This window comes from Coregonus lavaretus (genome assembly GCF_964263955.1).
Source record: "Coregonus lavaretus genome assembly, chromosome: 4".
Classification (NCBI taxonomy): domain Eukaryota; kingdom Metazoa; phylum Chordata; class Actinopteri; order Salmoniformes; family Salmonidae; genus Coregonus; species Coregonus lavaretus.
Window position 1 is genome coordinate 35,537,883 of NC_139991.1, and position 15,091 is coordinate 35,552,973.

A 15,091-nucleotide genomic window follows, 5' to 3' on the forward strand; every position below is an offset into this window, starting at 1 on the left:
GCAAGGGCGCAGACCTCCATCTTCCTTCTTCACAAAAAATAAACTTGTGGAGGCGGGCGAAGTGGAGGGATGTATAAACCCCTGGCGCAGGGACTCGGAGACACATGTCTCCATAGCCTCCGGTTCAGCCTGTGACAGGGGATACACATGACTCCTGGGAGGCACAGCATCTACCTGGAGGTTTATCGTGCAATCCCCCACCCGATGAGGTGGTAATTTGGTCGCATGCGTTTTGGAAAATGCGTGCACCAAATCGAGGTATTCGGGGGGAATGGACTTTCCACCGTGGTTGCACCAACGGAAACACCTAGACACCTACTCTGACATGCTCACGACCACCCCGTGAGAACCCACTGCGGCCATGAAAAGGTGGGGTTGTGGAGTGCTATCCAGGGAAGACCTAACACAACAGGGAAATCAGGAGACTCAATAATAAAAAAAAGTGACTTGCTCTCGATGAGTCTCGTGTGTACCCATAGTGACTGGTGCTGTAACCTCCCTAATGAACCCGGACCCTAATGGTCGACTGTCAAGTGCTCTGATGGGGAGTGGAATGGATAGGGGAACCAATGTACTGCCTAGACTATGTGAAAATGACCTGTCCATAAAGTTCCCAGCTGCGCCTGAATCGACCAGCACCTTACACTGAGAAACTACAATGTAATCAGGAAAGTGGATGGGTAGGGTACAGTGTGCAGCAGAGGGCTCTGAATGAGTGTGGGTGTTCGATACCCGAGGTGATGCAGAAGTGCCCTGCCTGCCGCGTCCAGACCCAAAAGAACGCTGACGACATCGTGCCGTGAAATGTCCTCTCATGCCACCAGAGTGACGCTGGCACTGTCGTCCTCCGCTCTCCCAGATCGCCACTCCACCCAGCTCCATCAGCTTGTAATCCGGATTGGGGGAGGTTGTAACGGTCAGGCCCCCTCCAGGATGTCCTCTGGCCATCAGCAGGTTGTCCAATCGGATGGCATTGTCCACCAGTTGAGGGAAGGACAACATGGTGTCCCGGCAGGCTAGCTCCCTTCGGACATCCTCCCGTAGATGGCACCAAAAATGGTCGATGAGGGCCCGCTTGTTCCACCCGGACCCTGCTGCTAGAGTCTGGAACTCCAGGGCGAAGTCCTGCGCGGTCTTCATCCCCTGCCTCAGGTGGACCAGCCGCTCGCCCGCCTCTCTACCCTCGGGCGGGTGATCGAAGACAGCCCGAAAGAGGCGAGCGAACTCCCCGTAGTTGTCCAACACGGCTCATCCTTCATGCCAGACTGCGTTGGCCCACTCCAAGGCTTTCCCCGAGAGGCAGGAGATGAGGGCGGACACTCCCGATCTGATGGGGCCGGGCTGATGCTTGAATAGTATAGCTCCAGTTGGAGGAGGAATCCCTGGCAGGGAGCAGCTGTCCCGTCGAAATCCCGTGGTCAGGATATATGGATCCCTCTGGGTGCTGGGGTGTGGGTGGCTGGATCCGCTCTCCCAGCTGGCCCCGACAGATCGGGTCCTCTCCTCTCCAGGCGTTGGACGACCTGGAGAACACGATCCATCGCTTATCCAAAGCTGGCTAGCATCGTTGAATGCTCTCGGACCCGTGCCACGACTCCAGGCATGTGCTCCTCTCCTGCTGACTCCATGGTTGTGTGTGATTCTGTGATGGGTGATTTGAAGGAGTCACGCGCAGGAGGGTAAATCACAGAATAACAGAATTTATTCCGGAATACAGAGTTACGCAAAAATTTGTCAAAACAGTCCAGTGCGCAAAACAGGCGCACTGGAACCAACAAGGCACACAGGGAAAATAACCCGGCAATACAAAATAGAAGGAGCTCAACCGAGCTACACTCTCCTCACAATAAACAATCACACACAAAGACAAGGGGGCAGAGGGAACACTTATCCAGGTACTGATGAGAGGATATGAACCAGGTGTGTGTAATAAACAAGACAAAACAAATGGAATGATGAGATGAGGAGTGGCAGTGGCTAGAAGGCTGGTGACGACGAACGCCGAAGCCTGCCCGAACCAGGAGAAGAGGCAGCTTTGGAGGAAGTCGTGACAGTAGCTTAAGAAACAAGGTTCATGAAATCAATAATTTGCTAGTAACAGATGACACACTTTCGTCCCCCTAACAGACCTCGCAGGGGAATACCCCCACTAGGGACCTATCCTATACATAACCTACCCTACACTGTAATGTCACTCATGGATCTCGGGACATATCCTTATGGAACCTACCCTACACCATAATGTCACTCATGGATCTCGGGACCTATCCTTATGGAACCTACCCTACACCATAAATTTACAACCTACCATGCTAGTACACAAGGATAACAATTTATCCATATACTATATTTACTACAGACACTTAAACAGACTCCAACTCCTAATCTAACATATTAAGTGGCTTAACCCTCCTGAACACGCTGTGCCTACAGTGCTCCAGTCTAACCTATTAGGGGGCTAAACCCTCCTAGGCACGGAGTGCCCGCAGTGCCTAGCCCTACCGGGAGTATTTACAGTGGGCCTATCGGGGCTATCCGTATCTTATAATTGTTCAGCCTACGATTCTCATCTCCCCAAGATGTCAGAAGGAGTGGTAACAGGTGTAGAAACTGTGCCTACCTTGTTTCTGGTGCCGGCTCCTGTTCAGTGATTCGGACTCTCTAGTTCGACTTTAAATCGTGGTGAACCCTGCTCGCAGCGCGAACTGTTAGGTTCTAAACAAACCGAGTAAAACTCACGGACGATTAGTAAAGCTCAACCAAGTTTATTCACCCACTGGGTCCCACAACTGCAGAAGACAAAGACATGTTTCTACCAGCACAAGTACAGTGCCTTGCAAAAGTATTCATCCCCCTTGGCGTTTGTCCTATTTTGTTGCATTACAACCTGTAATTTAAATTGATTTTTATTTGGATATCATGTAATGGACATACACAGAATTGTCAAAATTGGTGAAGTGAAATGAAAAACATAACTTGTTTCAGAAAATTCTAAAAAATAAATAATGGAAAAGTGGTGTGTAAATATGTTTTCACCCCCTTTGCTATGAAGCCACTAAATAAGATCTGGAGCAACCAATTACCTTCAGAAGTCACATAATTAGTTAAATAAGTGTCACATGATCTGTCAAATGATCTCAGTATATATACACCTGTTCTGAAAGGCCCCAGAGTCTGCAACACCACTAAGCAAGGGGCACCACCAAGCAAGCGGCACCATGAAGACCAAGGAGCTCTCCAAACAGGTCAGGGATAAATTTATGGAGAAGTACAGATCAGGGTTGGGTTATAAAAAAAATATCAGAAGCTTTGAACATCCCACGGAGCACCATAAAATACATTATTAAAAATGGAAAGAATATGGCACCACAACAAACCTGCCAAGAGAGGGCCGTCCACTAAAACTCACGGACCAGACAAGGAGGGCATTAATCAGAGAGGCAACAAAGAGATCAAAGATAACCTTGAAGGAGCTGCAAAGCTCCACAGCGGAGAGATTGGAGTATCTGTCCATTTGGAGTATCTGTCTACTTTAAACCATACACTCCACAGAGCTGGGCTTTACGGAAGAGTGGCCAGAAAAAAGCCATTGCTTAAAGAAAAAATAAGCAAACACATTTGGTGTTCGCCAAAACCCATGTGAGAGACTCGCCAAACATATGGAATAAGGTACTCTGGTCAGATGAAACTAAAATTGAGCTTTTTGGCCATCAAAGAAAATGGCGCAAACCCAACAACTCTCATCACCCCGAGAACACCATCCCCACAGTGAAGCATGCCAAGGGGGGTGAATACTTTCTTAAGCCACTCTATATATGTACTCCAATTTGGGTGAAGTATCCTCCCTTCCCTCTAAACATTACATGTTTATTGCTAGGTAGAAAGTGAAGTGATGCTGGCAATAAACTGTTCCTTCTCCCTTAATGTGACCTGACCTGACCTCATTCCTCACTCCTCACTGACCCACAGCTATCCACCCTTATCAGTGACTGCAACCATGTGATTGCCTGCACCATATACATTCCTCCTACAGATAACCATTAACTTTCTGGTGTAGGAACCAGTCTATGGCATTCCTCATTTCCATAGGATACTTGATAATTAACAATAACATGTTCTGCCAGTACTTACACGTCCTGCATTCCTCTCTCCCCCTCTGTGACATGATTAAGGATATTTCTAGTTTATACATCAGAACCCATCAGTAGTAATCATGTGTCTATGAACCAGAGTTATACTGTTAGCACTGATGCGGTGTGGCCTAGAAGGAAGTCCACTGTGTGCAGCTCACCATAAATAACATGAGCATGTCTACTTATGCTAAGCTTCCAAGTAAAGCAATGAAAACAATTAAGCATCCGGGAAAGTGCAAAGAATAGCACTAAGAAACAAGGTTCATGAAGTCAATGACTTGCTAGTAACAGATGACATTCATATTCTGACTATGTCTGAAACTCACCTAAATAATATCTTTGATGATATCTGAATAACATCTGTGAAAGGCTTGATAATGTATGTGATATAAATAGAGAGGTATATTTTCTGGGTAATTTAAATATTGACTGGCTTTCATCAAGCTGCCTACTCAAGAAAAAGCTTCAAACTGTAACCAATTCCTGCAAACTTGTTCAGGTTATCAGTCATCCTACCAGGCTAGTTACAAACAGCACAGGAATGAAATCATCAACATGAATTGATCAAATCTTTATTGATGCTGCAGAAATTTGCTTTAAAGCAGTATCCAAATCCATCAGATGTAGTGATCACAATATACTAGCCATATCTAAGTAAACCTGTCACGCACGTTGACTGATGACTCATGGAACCAAGGCGCAGCGTGATAAGCGTACATCTTTATTGATACACAACACACGAACAAAACGAAACGTGAAGTCCTGAGGTTACACACACCAAACCATTACGGATCAAGATCCCACAAACTAACTTACATTTACATTTTAGTCATTTAGCAGACGCTCTTATCCAGAGCGACTTACAGTTAGTGAATACATTATATATATATATATATATTTTTTTTATACTGGCCCCCCATGGGAATCAAACCCACAACCCTGGCGTTGCAAACGCCATGCTCTATCAACTGAGCTACATCCCTGCCGGCCATTCCCTCCCCTACCCTGGGCCAATTGTGCGCCGCCCATGAGTCTCCCGGTCGCGGCCGGCTGCGACAGAGCCTGGATTCGAACCAGGATCTCTAGTGGCACAGTTAGCACTGCGATGCAGTGCCTTAGACCAATGCGCCACTCAGGAGTCAACTGAGTAACTGGTGCCAACAGGCTGCCTAAGTGTGGTCCCCAATCAGAGACAACGAGCTACAGCTGTCTCTGATTGGGAACCACCCTGGCCAACATAGATCAACACGATCTAGAACAAAAACATAGAAAACTAAACAATGAAAATCCACACCCTGGCTCAACATTTAAGTGTCCCCAGAGCCAGGGCGTGACAAAACCAAAGTTCCAAATGCTCGGCCTAATATAGTGTATAAGAGTTCACACAAAGTTTTGTAATGATTCTTATGTTGATGATGTAAAGAATATTTGCTGATCTGTGGTGTGTAATGAGGAGCAACCAAACACTGCACTTGACACATTAAGTAAATTGCTTATTCCAGTTACTAATAAGCATGCACCCATTAAGAAAATGACTGTGCAATAACTCATAAAGCTGGTTGAGAAAATGCCAAGAGTGTGCAAAGCTGTCATCAAGACAAAACGGTGGCTATTTGAAGAATCTCAAATATAAAATATATTTTGAATTGTTTAACACTTTTTTGGTTACTACATGATTCCATATGTGTTATTTCATAGTTTTGATGTCTTCACTATAAAAAATATGAAAAATAAAGAAAAACCCTTGAATGCGTGGGTGTGTCCAAACTTTTGACTGGTAGTGTATGTGTTATGGCTTTACACCCCCTGCTATATTGTGGATACAGAGGGTGTTCTTTAATGGAAGCCTCTCCAACAAAATCCAGGTAGAATCAGGAATTCCCCAGGGCAGCTGTCTAGGCCCTTTCCTTTTTTTCCATATTTTCTAACGACATGCCACTGGTTTGAGTAAAGCCAGTGTGTCTATGTATGCGGATGACTCAACACTATACACATCAGCTATAACAGCGACTGAAATGACAGCAACACTTAACAAAGAGCTTCAGTTAGTTTCAGAATGGGTGGCAAGGAATAAGTTAGTCCTAAATATTTCAAAAACTAAAAGCATTGTATTTGGGACAAATTATTTACTAAACCCTAAACGTCAACTAAATCTTGTGATGAATAATGTGGAAATTGAGCAAGTTGAGGAGACTAAATAGCTTGGAGTAACCCTGGATTGTAAACTGTCATGATCAAAACATATTGATACAACAGTAGCTAGGATGGGGAGAAGTCTGTCTAAAATAAAGTGCTGCTCTGCATTCTTAACAGGACTATCAACAAGGCAGGTCCTACAGGCCCTAGTTTTGTCGCATCTGGACTACTGTTCAGTCGTGTGGTCAGGTGCCACAAAGAGGGACTTAGGAAAATTGCAATTGGCTTAGAACAGGGCAGCACGGCTGGCCCTTGGATGTACACAGAGAGCTAACATTAATAATATGCATGTCAATCTCTCCTGGCTCAAAGTGGTGGAGAGATTGACTTCATCACTACTTGTATTTGTGAGCGGTATTGACATGTTGAGTGAACTGAGCTGTCTGTTTGAACTACTGGCACACAGCTCGGACACCCATGCATACCTCACAAGACATGCCACCAGAGGTCTCTTCACAGTCCCCATGTCAAGAACCGACTATGGGAAGCGCACAGTACTACATAGAGCCATGACTACATGGAACTCTATTCCACATCAAGTAACTCATGCCAGCAGTAAAATTAGATTTAAAAAACAGATAAAATACACCTTATATAACAGCGGGGACTGTGAAGTAACACAAACACACGATAACATGCGCAATATACACACATGTACACATGGATTTGTATAGGCCTGAGGGAACACAATTAATACAGTGGGGGAAAAAAGTATTTAGTCAGCCACCAATTGTGCAAGTTCTCCCACTTAAAAAGATGAGAGAGGCCTGTAATTTTCATCATAGGTACACATCAACTATGACGGACAAAATGAGAATTTTTTTCTCCAGAAAATCACATTGTAGGATTTTTAATGAATTTATTTGCAAATTATGGTGGAAAATAAGTATTTGGTCACCTACAAACAAGACCTGTAACTTCTTCTTTAAGAGGCTCCTCTGTCCTCCACTCGTTACCTGTATTAATGGCACCTGTTTGAACTTGTTATCAGTATAAAAGACACCTGTCCACAACCTCTAACAGTCCCACTCCAAACTCCACTATGGCCAAGACCAAAGAGCTGTCAAAGGACACCAGAAACAAAATTGTAGACCTGCACCAGGCTGGGAAGACTAAATCTGCAATAGATAAGCAGCTTGGTTTGAAGAAATCAACTGTGGGAGCAATTATTAGGAAATGGAAGACATACAAGACCACTGATAATCTCCCTCGATCTGGGGCTCCACACAAGATCTCAACCCGTGGGGTCAAAATGATCACAAGAACGGTGAGCAAAAATCCCAGAACCACACGGGGGGACCTAGTGAATGACCTGCAGAGAGCTGGGACCAAAGTAACAAAGCCTACCATCAGTAACACACTACGCCGCCAGGGACTCAAATCCTGCAGTGCAAGACGTGTCCCCCTGCTTATGCCAGTACATGTCCAGGCCCGTCTGAAGTTTGCTATTAAAAAATAGTGCATTTGGATGATCCAGAAGAGGATTGGGAGAATGTCATATGGTCAGATGAAACCAAAATAGAACTTTTTGGTAAAAACTCAACTCGTCGTGTTTGGAGGACAAAGAATGCTGAGTTGCATCCAAAGAACACCATACCTACTGTGAAGCATGGGGGTGGAAACATCATGCTTTGGGGCTGTTTTTCTGCAAAGGGACCAGGACGACTGATCCGTGTAAAGGAAAGAATGAATGGGGCCATGTATCATGAGATTTTGAGTGAAAACCTCCTTCCATCAGCAAGGGCATTGAAGATGAAACGTGGCTGGGTCTTTCAGCATAACAATGATCCCAAACACACTGCCCGGGCAACGAAGGAGTGGCTTCGTAAGAAGCATTTCAAGGTCCTGGAGTGGCCTAGCCAGTCTCCAGATCTCAACCCCATAGAAAATCTTTGGAGGGAGTTGAAAGTCCGTGTTGCCCAGCGACAGCCCCAAAACATCACTGCTCTAGAGGAGATCTGCATGGAGGAATGGGCCAAAATACCAGCAACAGTGTGTGAAAACCTTGTGAAGACTTACAGAAAATGTTTGACCTGTGTCATTGCCAACAAAGGGTATATAACAAAGTATTGAGAAACTTTTGTTATTGACCAAATACTTATTTTCCACCATAATTTGCAAATAAATTCATAAAAAATCCTACAATGTGATTTTCTGGAATTTTTTTTCTCATTTTGTCTGTCATAGTTGACGTGTACCTATGATGAAAATTACAGGCCTCTCTCATCTTTTTAAGTGGGAGAACTTGCACAATTGGTGGCTGACTAAATACTTTTTTTCCCCACTGTATGTTGTGAAATATGTTATGTATGTATTGTGATGTTTTTAAAATGTATAACTGCTTTAGTTTTGCTGGACCCCAGGAAGAGTAGCAGTGGCTAATGGGCAGCTAATGGGGGATAATGGGGGATCCATAATAAATACAAATACTGATTTGAATGACCTCTGATCTATGGCCTGACTTTTACATTTTACAGATGCTTTTATCTAGAGCGACTTACAGTTAGTGATTGCACACATTTTTCATACTGGCCCCCCGTGTGAAACGAACCCACAACCCCGGCGTTGCAAGCGCCATGCTCTACCAACTGAGCTACAGGGGACTATTAGTGCGGTTTATAGTTCATAGCCCTATTTGTGATTCGGACCACAGGGAGCAAGAGAGGGCGTTGCCTTTCAGTAAGGGTAGGCTGTTTTTAGTCTATTCTACAATTTTTTCTTAATGGTGTTATAAAGGGTAGTGATTCCAATTCGATTTGTTATTTTAAATTGTTTTTTATTTCACCAGTAGTGCTGTTGTTTTTACACATTAATCACATTGTAAATCACATTCATCACGTGTCAACTTGGGGAAATTACCAGTCCTCTGAAGGTTTTTTCGATTGAAGTTGTACACACCTTGATGGATATATAGAAGTGTATCGTTGTGTTGTTTGTTCTGTTTTGTTTTGATACAAATCTCACCAGATTGGGCCTACTGGATGATCGAGATTACTCCCTGAGGATTAGTGGCCTAATTTCCTGATCCTTTGACTCTACGGTGAGGTCGATAGTGTGATAGGGGAGTATAAGCCAATTTGAAAATATTGTTTCAACAGAATGTGTTGTTATTCTATTTGACATTTGTCTTAGAAATTTGTATTAAGGATATTGGTAAAAGTAATAATTAGTCATACAGAAAATGCTTGTCTGGATTTCCTGAATCAGAAATGAACTGAACTAAACTGTTGTTCTGATCTGTCCTCTCTCGAGGTTATGGTAAAGGTGACAACAGATGGTGTCTAGAATACATTTTACTTAAACCGGGAGTCACTACCTGGATTTGTCCAACAAGATATGCTAATTTTAGTTTCTACAGATGGTGTTATGGGGATGGAAATAGTTATTTCCACCATGTTGACCAATGGGAGTGCTCAGTATCAACATGATTATTGTGTTTCGATGAAAAATGATTTAGATTGTTGAGAATTTCTTATTGATATTTTAATGTTTATATTAATCCCAATGAAGGATAATTTTATGTTAAGGTTGAAAGCTCAATGAACCAACGGAGGGAGCTTACATGGAAATAAGATACTCGACATTGAAGGGTTTTGATTCTCTGTTTTTCTTATCTTTAATAATTCATATATTCTACAACAAATGTTAGTAAGATTTGCCATGTTACTGTTCATTTTTTTCCTGGAAGGAACATAGTCCCTTGAAAGGGGAATGTGAGAGAAAAATGTACATGTAACATGTTTACCTGCTTTGTTTAATATTAATAGTTAACAATTATATACTGTTCTACTAATGCTGTGTTTTTTTAAAGGTATGGTTTCTACTCCAGCTACCTGCAGCTAGTCTAGGCGTAAGGTCAAGGACATGGGCATTACTAGAGATCGGGGTTGTCACACCCTGGCTATGGGACTCTAGTTGTTGAGCCAGGGTGTGTTTGTTCTATGTGGTGTATTTCTATGTTGGGGGTTCTAGTTCGTCTATTTCTATGTTTTGCCTGAGTGACTCCCAATCAGAGGCAACGAGTATCAGCTGTTGGCTGGTTGTCTCTGATTGGGAGCCATATTTAAACTGTCTGTGTTTCACTTTGTGTTTGTGGGTTTTTGTTCTGTGTCGGTCATTGTTACCGTGGACTTCACGAGTCGTTTCTTGTTTTGTTGTTTCGTGTGTGCACTTTAATTAAATAAATTTAAACATGTTCGTTCAACACGCTGCGCATTGGTCTCTCCCTGACGATCGTGACAGAAAAACCCACCATACCAGGACCAAGCAGCGTGTCCAGGAGCAGGCAGCCTGGACATGGGAGGAGATATTGGACGGGAAAGGGTCCTGGACCTGGGAGGAGATCCTGGCCGGGATGGACCGCCGGCCATGGAGTGAGACAGTTGAGAGGCGACGGAGAGAGGAGCAACGGCGTAAGCAGTGTCAGCGTCGGACGGTCGAGAGGCAACCCCAAAAAATTTTTAGGGGGGGGGCACACGGCAGGGGCGACTGGGCAGCAGGAGGCTGCCACAGGGCGATTAGGTGAGGAGGCCACCAGGTTAAGGGGGCTACTGGCGCAGAGGGAGCAGGAGTTAGTGTTGCAGAGGATGGAGCTATTGGAGGCGATAAGGGAAAGGGTGAGAAATGAGGCACGGCGAGAGGAACTCGGTAGGCAGCTGAGGGAGCGGAGGGTTATGATGAAACCCAGTCCCGCTCCTCACACCAAGCAAGTGGTGTGCGTCACCAGTCCGGTCCGGCCCGTTCCTGCTTCCCGCACTAAGTGTACGGTGCACGTCGCCAGCCCAGCCCGGCCTGTCCCTGCTCCACGCACCAAGCCTACGGTGTGCGTCGCCAGCCCAGTCCGGCCTGTCCCTGCTCCACGCACCAAGCCTACGGTGTGCGTCGCCAGCCCAGTCCGGCCTGTCCCTGCTCCACGCACCAAGCCTACGGTGTGCGTCGCCAGCCCAGCCCGGCCTGTCCCTGCTCCACGCACCAAGCCTACGGGGTGCGTCGCCAGCCCAGCCCGGCCTGTCCCTGCTCCACGCACCAAGCCTACGGTGTGCGTCGCCAGCCCAGCCCGGCCTGTCCCTGCTCCACGCACCAAGCCTACGGTGTGCGTCGCCAGCCCAGCCCGGCCGGTCCCTGCTCCACGCACCAAGCCTACGGTGCGCGTCGCCAGCCCGGCCCGGCCTGTTCCTGCCACTCGCACCAAGTCAGGGGTGCGAGTCGTCAGCCTGGTCCAGCCTGTTCCTGCCACTCGCACCAAGCCAGTGGTGCGAGTCGTCAGCCTGGTCCAGCCCGTTCCTGCCACTCGCACCAAGCCAGAGGTGCGAGTCGTCAGCCTGGCAAGGCCCGTCGCTGCTCCACGCACCAAGCCAGAGGTGCGAGTCGTCAGCCTGGCAAGGCCCGTCGCTGCTCCACGCACCAAGCCAGGGGTGCGAGTCGTCAGTCCGGTGAGGCCCGTTCCGGCTCCACGCACCAAGCCAGGGGTGCGCATCGTCAGCCCGGTCCGGCCCGTTGCTGCTCCACGCACCAAGCCAGGGGTGCGAGTCGTCAGTCCGGTGAGGCCCGTTCCGGCTCCACGCACCAAGCCAGGGGTGCGTATCGTCAGCCCGGTCCGGCCCGTTGCTGCTCCACGCACCAAGCCAGGGGTGCGCATCGACAGCCAGGTCCGGTCCTTTCCTGCCTCACGCACCAAGCCTGGGGTGCGCGTCGTCAGTCCGGCACAACCCGTGCCTTGGTCATCGGTGCCAAATCAGGTACCGCTTTATTGCTCCCCAACGGAGCTGAAGCTAGCCGCTCCTGCTACGTCCAGGTCAGCTCCAGCCAGCGGGGTCAGACCGGACCAGGGGCGCTATGGGGGGTTTATTGGAGGGTGGTGGGCAAGCCCGGAGCCAGAACCGCCGCCGAGGAGGTATACCCACCCAGCCCTCCCCTGTTTTGCTCTTTTTGAGGCGCGGTCGCAGTCCGCGCCTTTAGGGGGGGGTACTGTCACACCCTGGCTATGGGACTCTAGTTGTTGAGCCAGGGTGTGTTTGTTCTATGTGGTGTATTTCTATGTTGGGGGTTCTAGTTCGTCTATTTCTATGTTTTGCCTGAGTGACTCCCAATCAGAGGCAACGAGTGTCAGCTGTTGGCTGGTTGTCTCTGATTGGGAGCCATATTTAAACTGTCTGTGTTTCACTTTGTGTTTGTGGGTTTTTGTTCCGTGTCGGTCATTGTTACCCTGGACTTCACGAGTCGTTTCTTGTTTTGTTGTTTCGTGTGTGCACTTTAATTAAATAAAGTTAAACATGTTCGTTCAACACGCTGCGCATTGGTCTCTCCCTGACGATCATGACAGGGGTATCTGGAGCTGACAATTGATTTATGAATGGTTGGGTGATAAAACCTTCAGCATGCATTCAATAGAATGAGTTGGTGTTTATGTAATGTAAGGTACCAGGGAGAGATGGCTCGGGTATGGATAAAGATGAAAGGAACCTTGTCTTAGGGGCCAAACTTGGGTTTCTGTATAATAAGAACAGTCTTCAGGGCAAATGCTATCTGGCTGGGGGATACTCCTTTCTCATATATCAAGTCTCACCTTTTGACCCATTGCACACATTTGCTGTTTGTTATGTACAATAGGAGAGGGTATCGTGCTATAGAAGATCTTTGTATTCTTTGTATGTGAGAGCTCTCGGCATCACACTTCAGAGTGTGGGGTCGACCAGTCTCATTATTGCAATAATTAATCGATATTAAATAACGATGATTGTTTGAAGAAATGACAGTCTTTCTCACTTTATTATAATTTCCACCACAACCTTGAGGACAACAAATTGTAAAAATGTAAATAAACTACAAATGACAGAATTAACACTACAGCTTCAAACACCACAAATCCAAACAGTTGCAATTCTCATTAAATTCATTCAAATGTAAAGTCCTAAACTACCCTAGATGCACCAGAGAGTCAATATGTAGGGAGTTTTATAGGCTATTCCAAAAATGGGGGGCACTAAAACTGAAGGTGGATTTACCTACAGTAGATCGGGGATGGAACCTTGAGAGTTAACCATCCCTGTGAACGGGTTTGGTGTCTCATATTTTAACATTTTAACAGTGAAGTGAGGTAGGTCAGAGGCTTGTATAGTAGAGCTTTGTAAACAAAAAGTTATCTACAGGACTTTAATGAGGACCGGCCAACCTTTTGATACAGGATGCAGTGATCCGTATTAAAACTGTCACCTGTGATAAAGCGAAGTTATATCTGTTTGGGCTTCTTGTGGTGAATTTGTAGTACAAATTATTTGTAATTATGTTCTGGCCCCTTGTCCATCCGCTCAAGAAAAAAATTGGCCTGAGATGGAGACTTTAATCCGACATATGAATAATTAACTTGAAGATTAAAATTCATATCAACCAAAGCTTGAAACCATGTGTATTGTCTACTTTTAGTTGAAACCTGGGTTGAATTGAAACAAAAGCTGTTGATGAATGCTATACAGGCCTAAATAGTATAATTGATGATTTATGACTTATAAAGTATGGTTACATTCCAAAATCAGCACCTCCCACCTCAGCAACAATATCTGGCTTCTTCTGCAAAACAATCTTACTTTTCGTAATCAAATCCCTTTAACTGCCACACTTCAATTAATATTTAATACGCTTCTTTTGTTGGTGCTGCCTTTCCTTCGTCACTAACATGATCATGATCAAATAGAGTAGGGAGTTGTTTCCTGAAATAAAAACTAAAATGTAATACTGAGACTCATATTCAAAGTTATATCACGCACACACACACACACACACACACACATACACACGCGCACACACACACACACACACACACACACACACACACACTGGCCATGGGATTCAGTCTTCCTGTCCCTTCGAGTTGAAGAAAGACAGTTTGTCCAGGTAAGTGAGGGCCTTGCAAGCAACCAGGCCATAGTAGGTCTCTAGAAGGGAACATCCTCCATCCTCCTGGCCCAGATCTGCCCACACCGTCCCAAGCTCCTCACTTCCCACCCCCGGGGAGTTGAACAGGTAGCGGTAACAGCAATCATTATAACGAATGTGCTTCTCCCCTGAGAAGCGTGCACTGTGGGTGGGTACCACCCCGGCCTTCCAGGCACACAGGCCCACAAACACATCAGCGGGAAGGGTGGTATGGACCCCAGCTGACGCCACATACACCTTCCTAACCACATCCTGGGAGAGGACAGAGGCAGTTCTGGCACAGTAGTCTGGGAGATACCTGTTAGGGCACAGTAAAATGTACACTGTCACTATACCTTGGGTCCAACCAGGGTGCATATTAAGGAGCAAACAGAATACATGGGAGTTATTCAGCCTTTTGAAGGACAATGGAAGCTTATTGTAAACTTTTTCAATTCAGTACAATTAACGCATTGTTTCTTAATAATATAAAGTATTTTCCTACTGTTTCCATAATTATTTTCCTACTGTTTACATTGCCCTCCAAGAGTGGATGAATAACTCTCCTATATATATCCAGGTACAGTACCTGTCTGGATAGAGGGCTGGAGCTAAGTAGCTGGGACTGGAGGGGTCTCGGTTGGGGGTGTCTTTGTGCATCACCCTCCCTAAGTAGAGGTCCTCAGGGTGTCTTCTCAGCCCCAGAAGGTAACCCCCTAACGCAGGGAGATTGACAAACACAGAGTCCTCTGTGATCAGGACGAACCTGGCTACTGGGCAGAAAGCCACCACCCACCGTAACGCCAACACCTCCCTCTCGGCCTGACCATGAGGGGAGTCATTCACGTAAC

At 46.1% G+C, this 15,091-nt stretch overlaps 1 protein-coding gene across 1 annotated transcript; it reads right to left on the reverse strand.

Annotated features, from left to right (window-relative positions):
* Positions 1 to 14,174: 14,174 nt before the first annotated feature.
* b3galt9 (beta-1,3-galactosyltransferase 9) lies at positions 14,175 to 15,071 on the reverse strand (the record flags this gene model as incomplete). The annotated part of the gene is made up of 2 exons (XM_084159261.1): positions 14,175 to 14,559; positions 14,830 to 15,071. Coding segments are annotated over 2 exons (627 nt in total), but the record flags the coding sequence as incomplete, so codon positions are not given.
* Between the last annotated feature and the right edge of the window lie 20 nt (positions 15,072 to 15,091).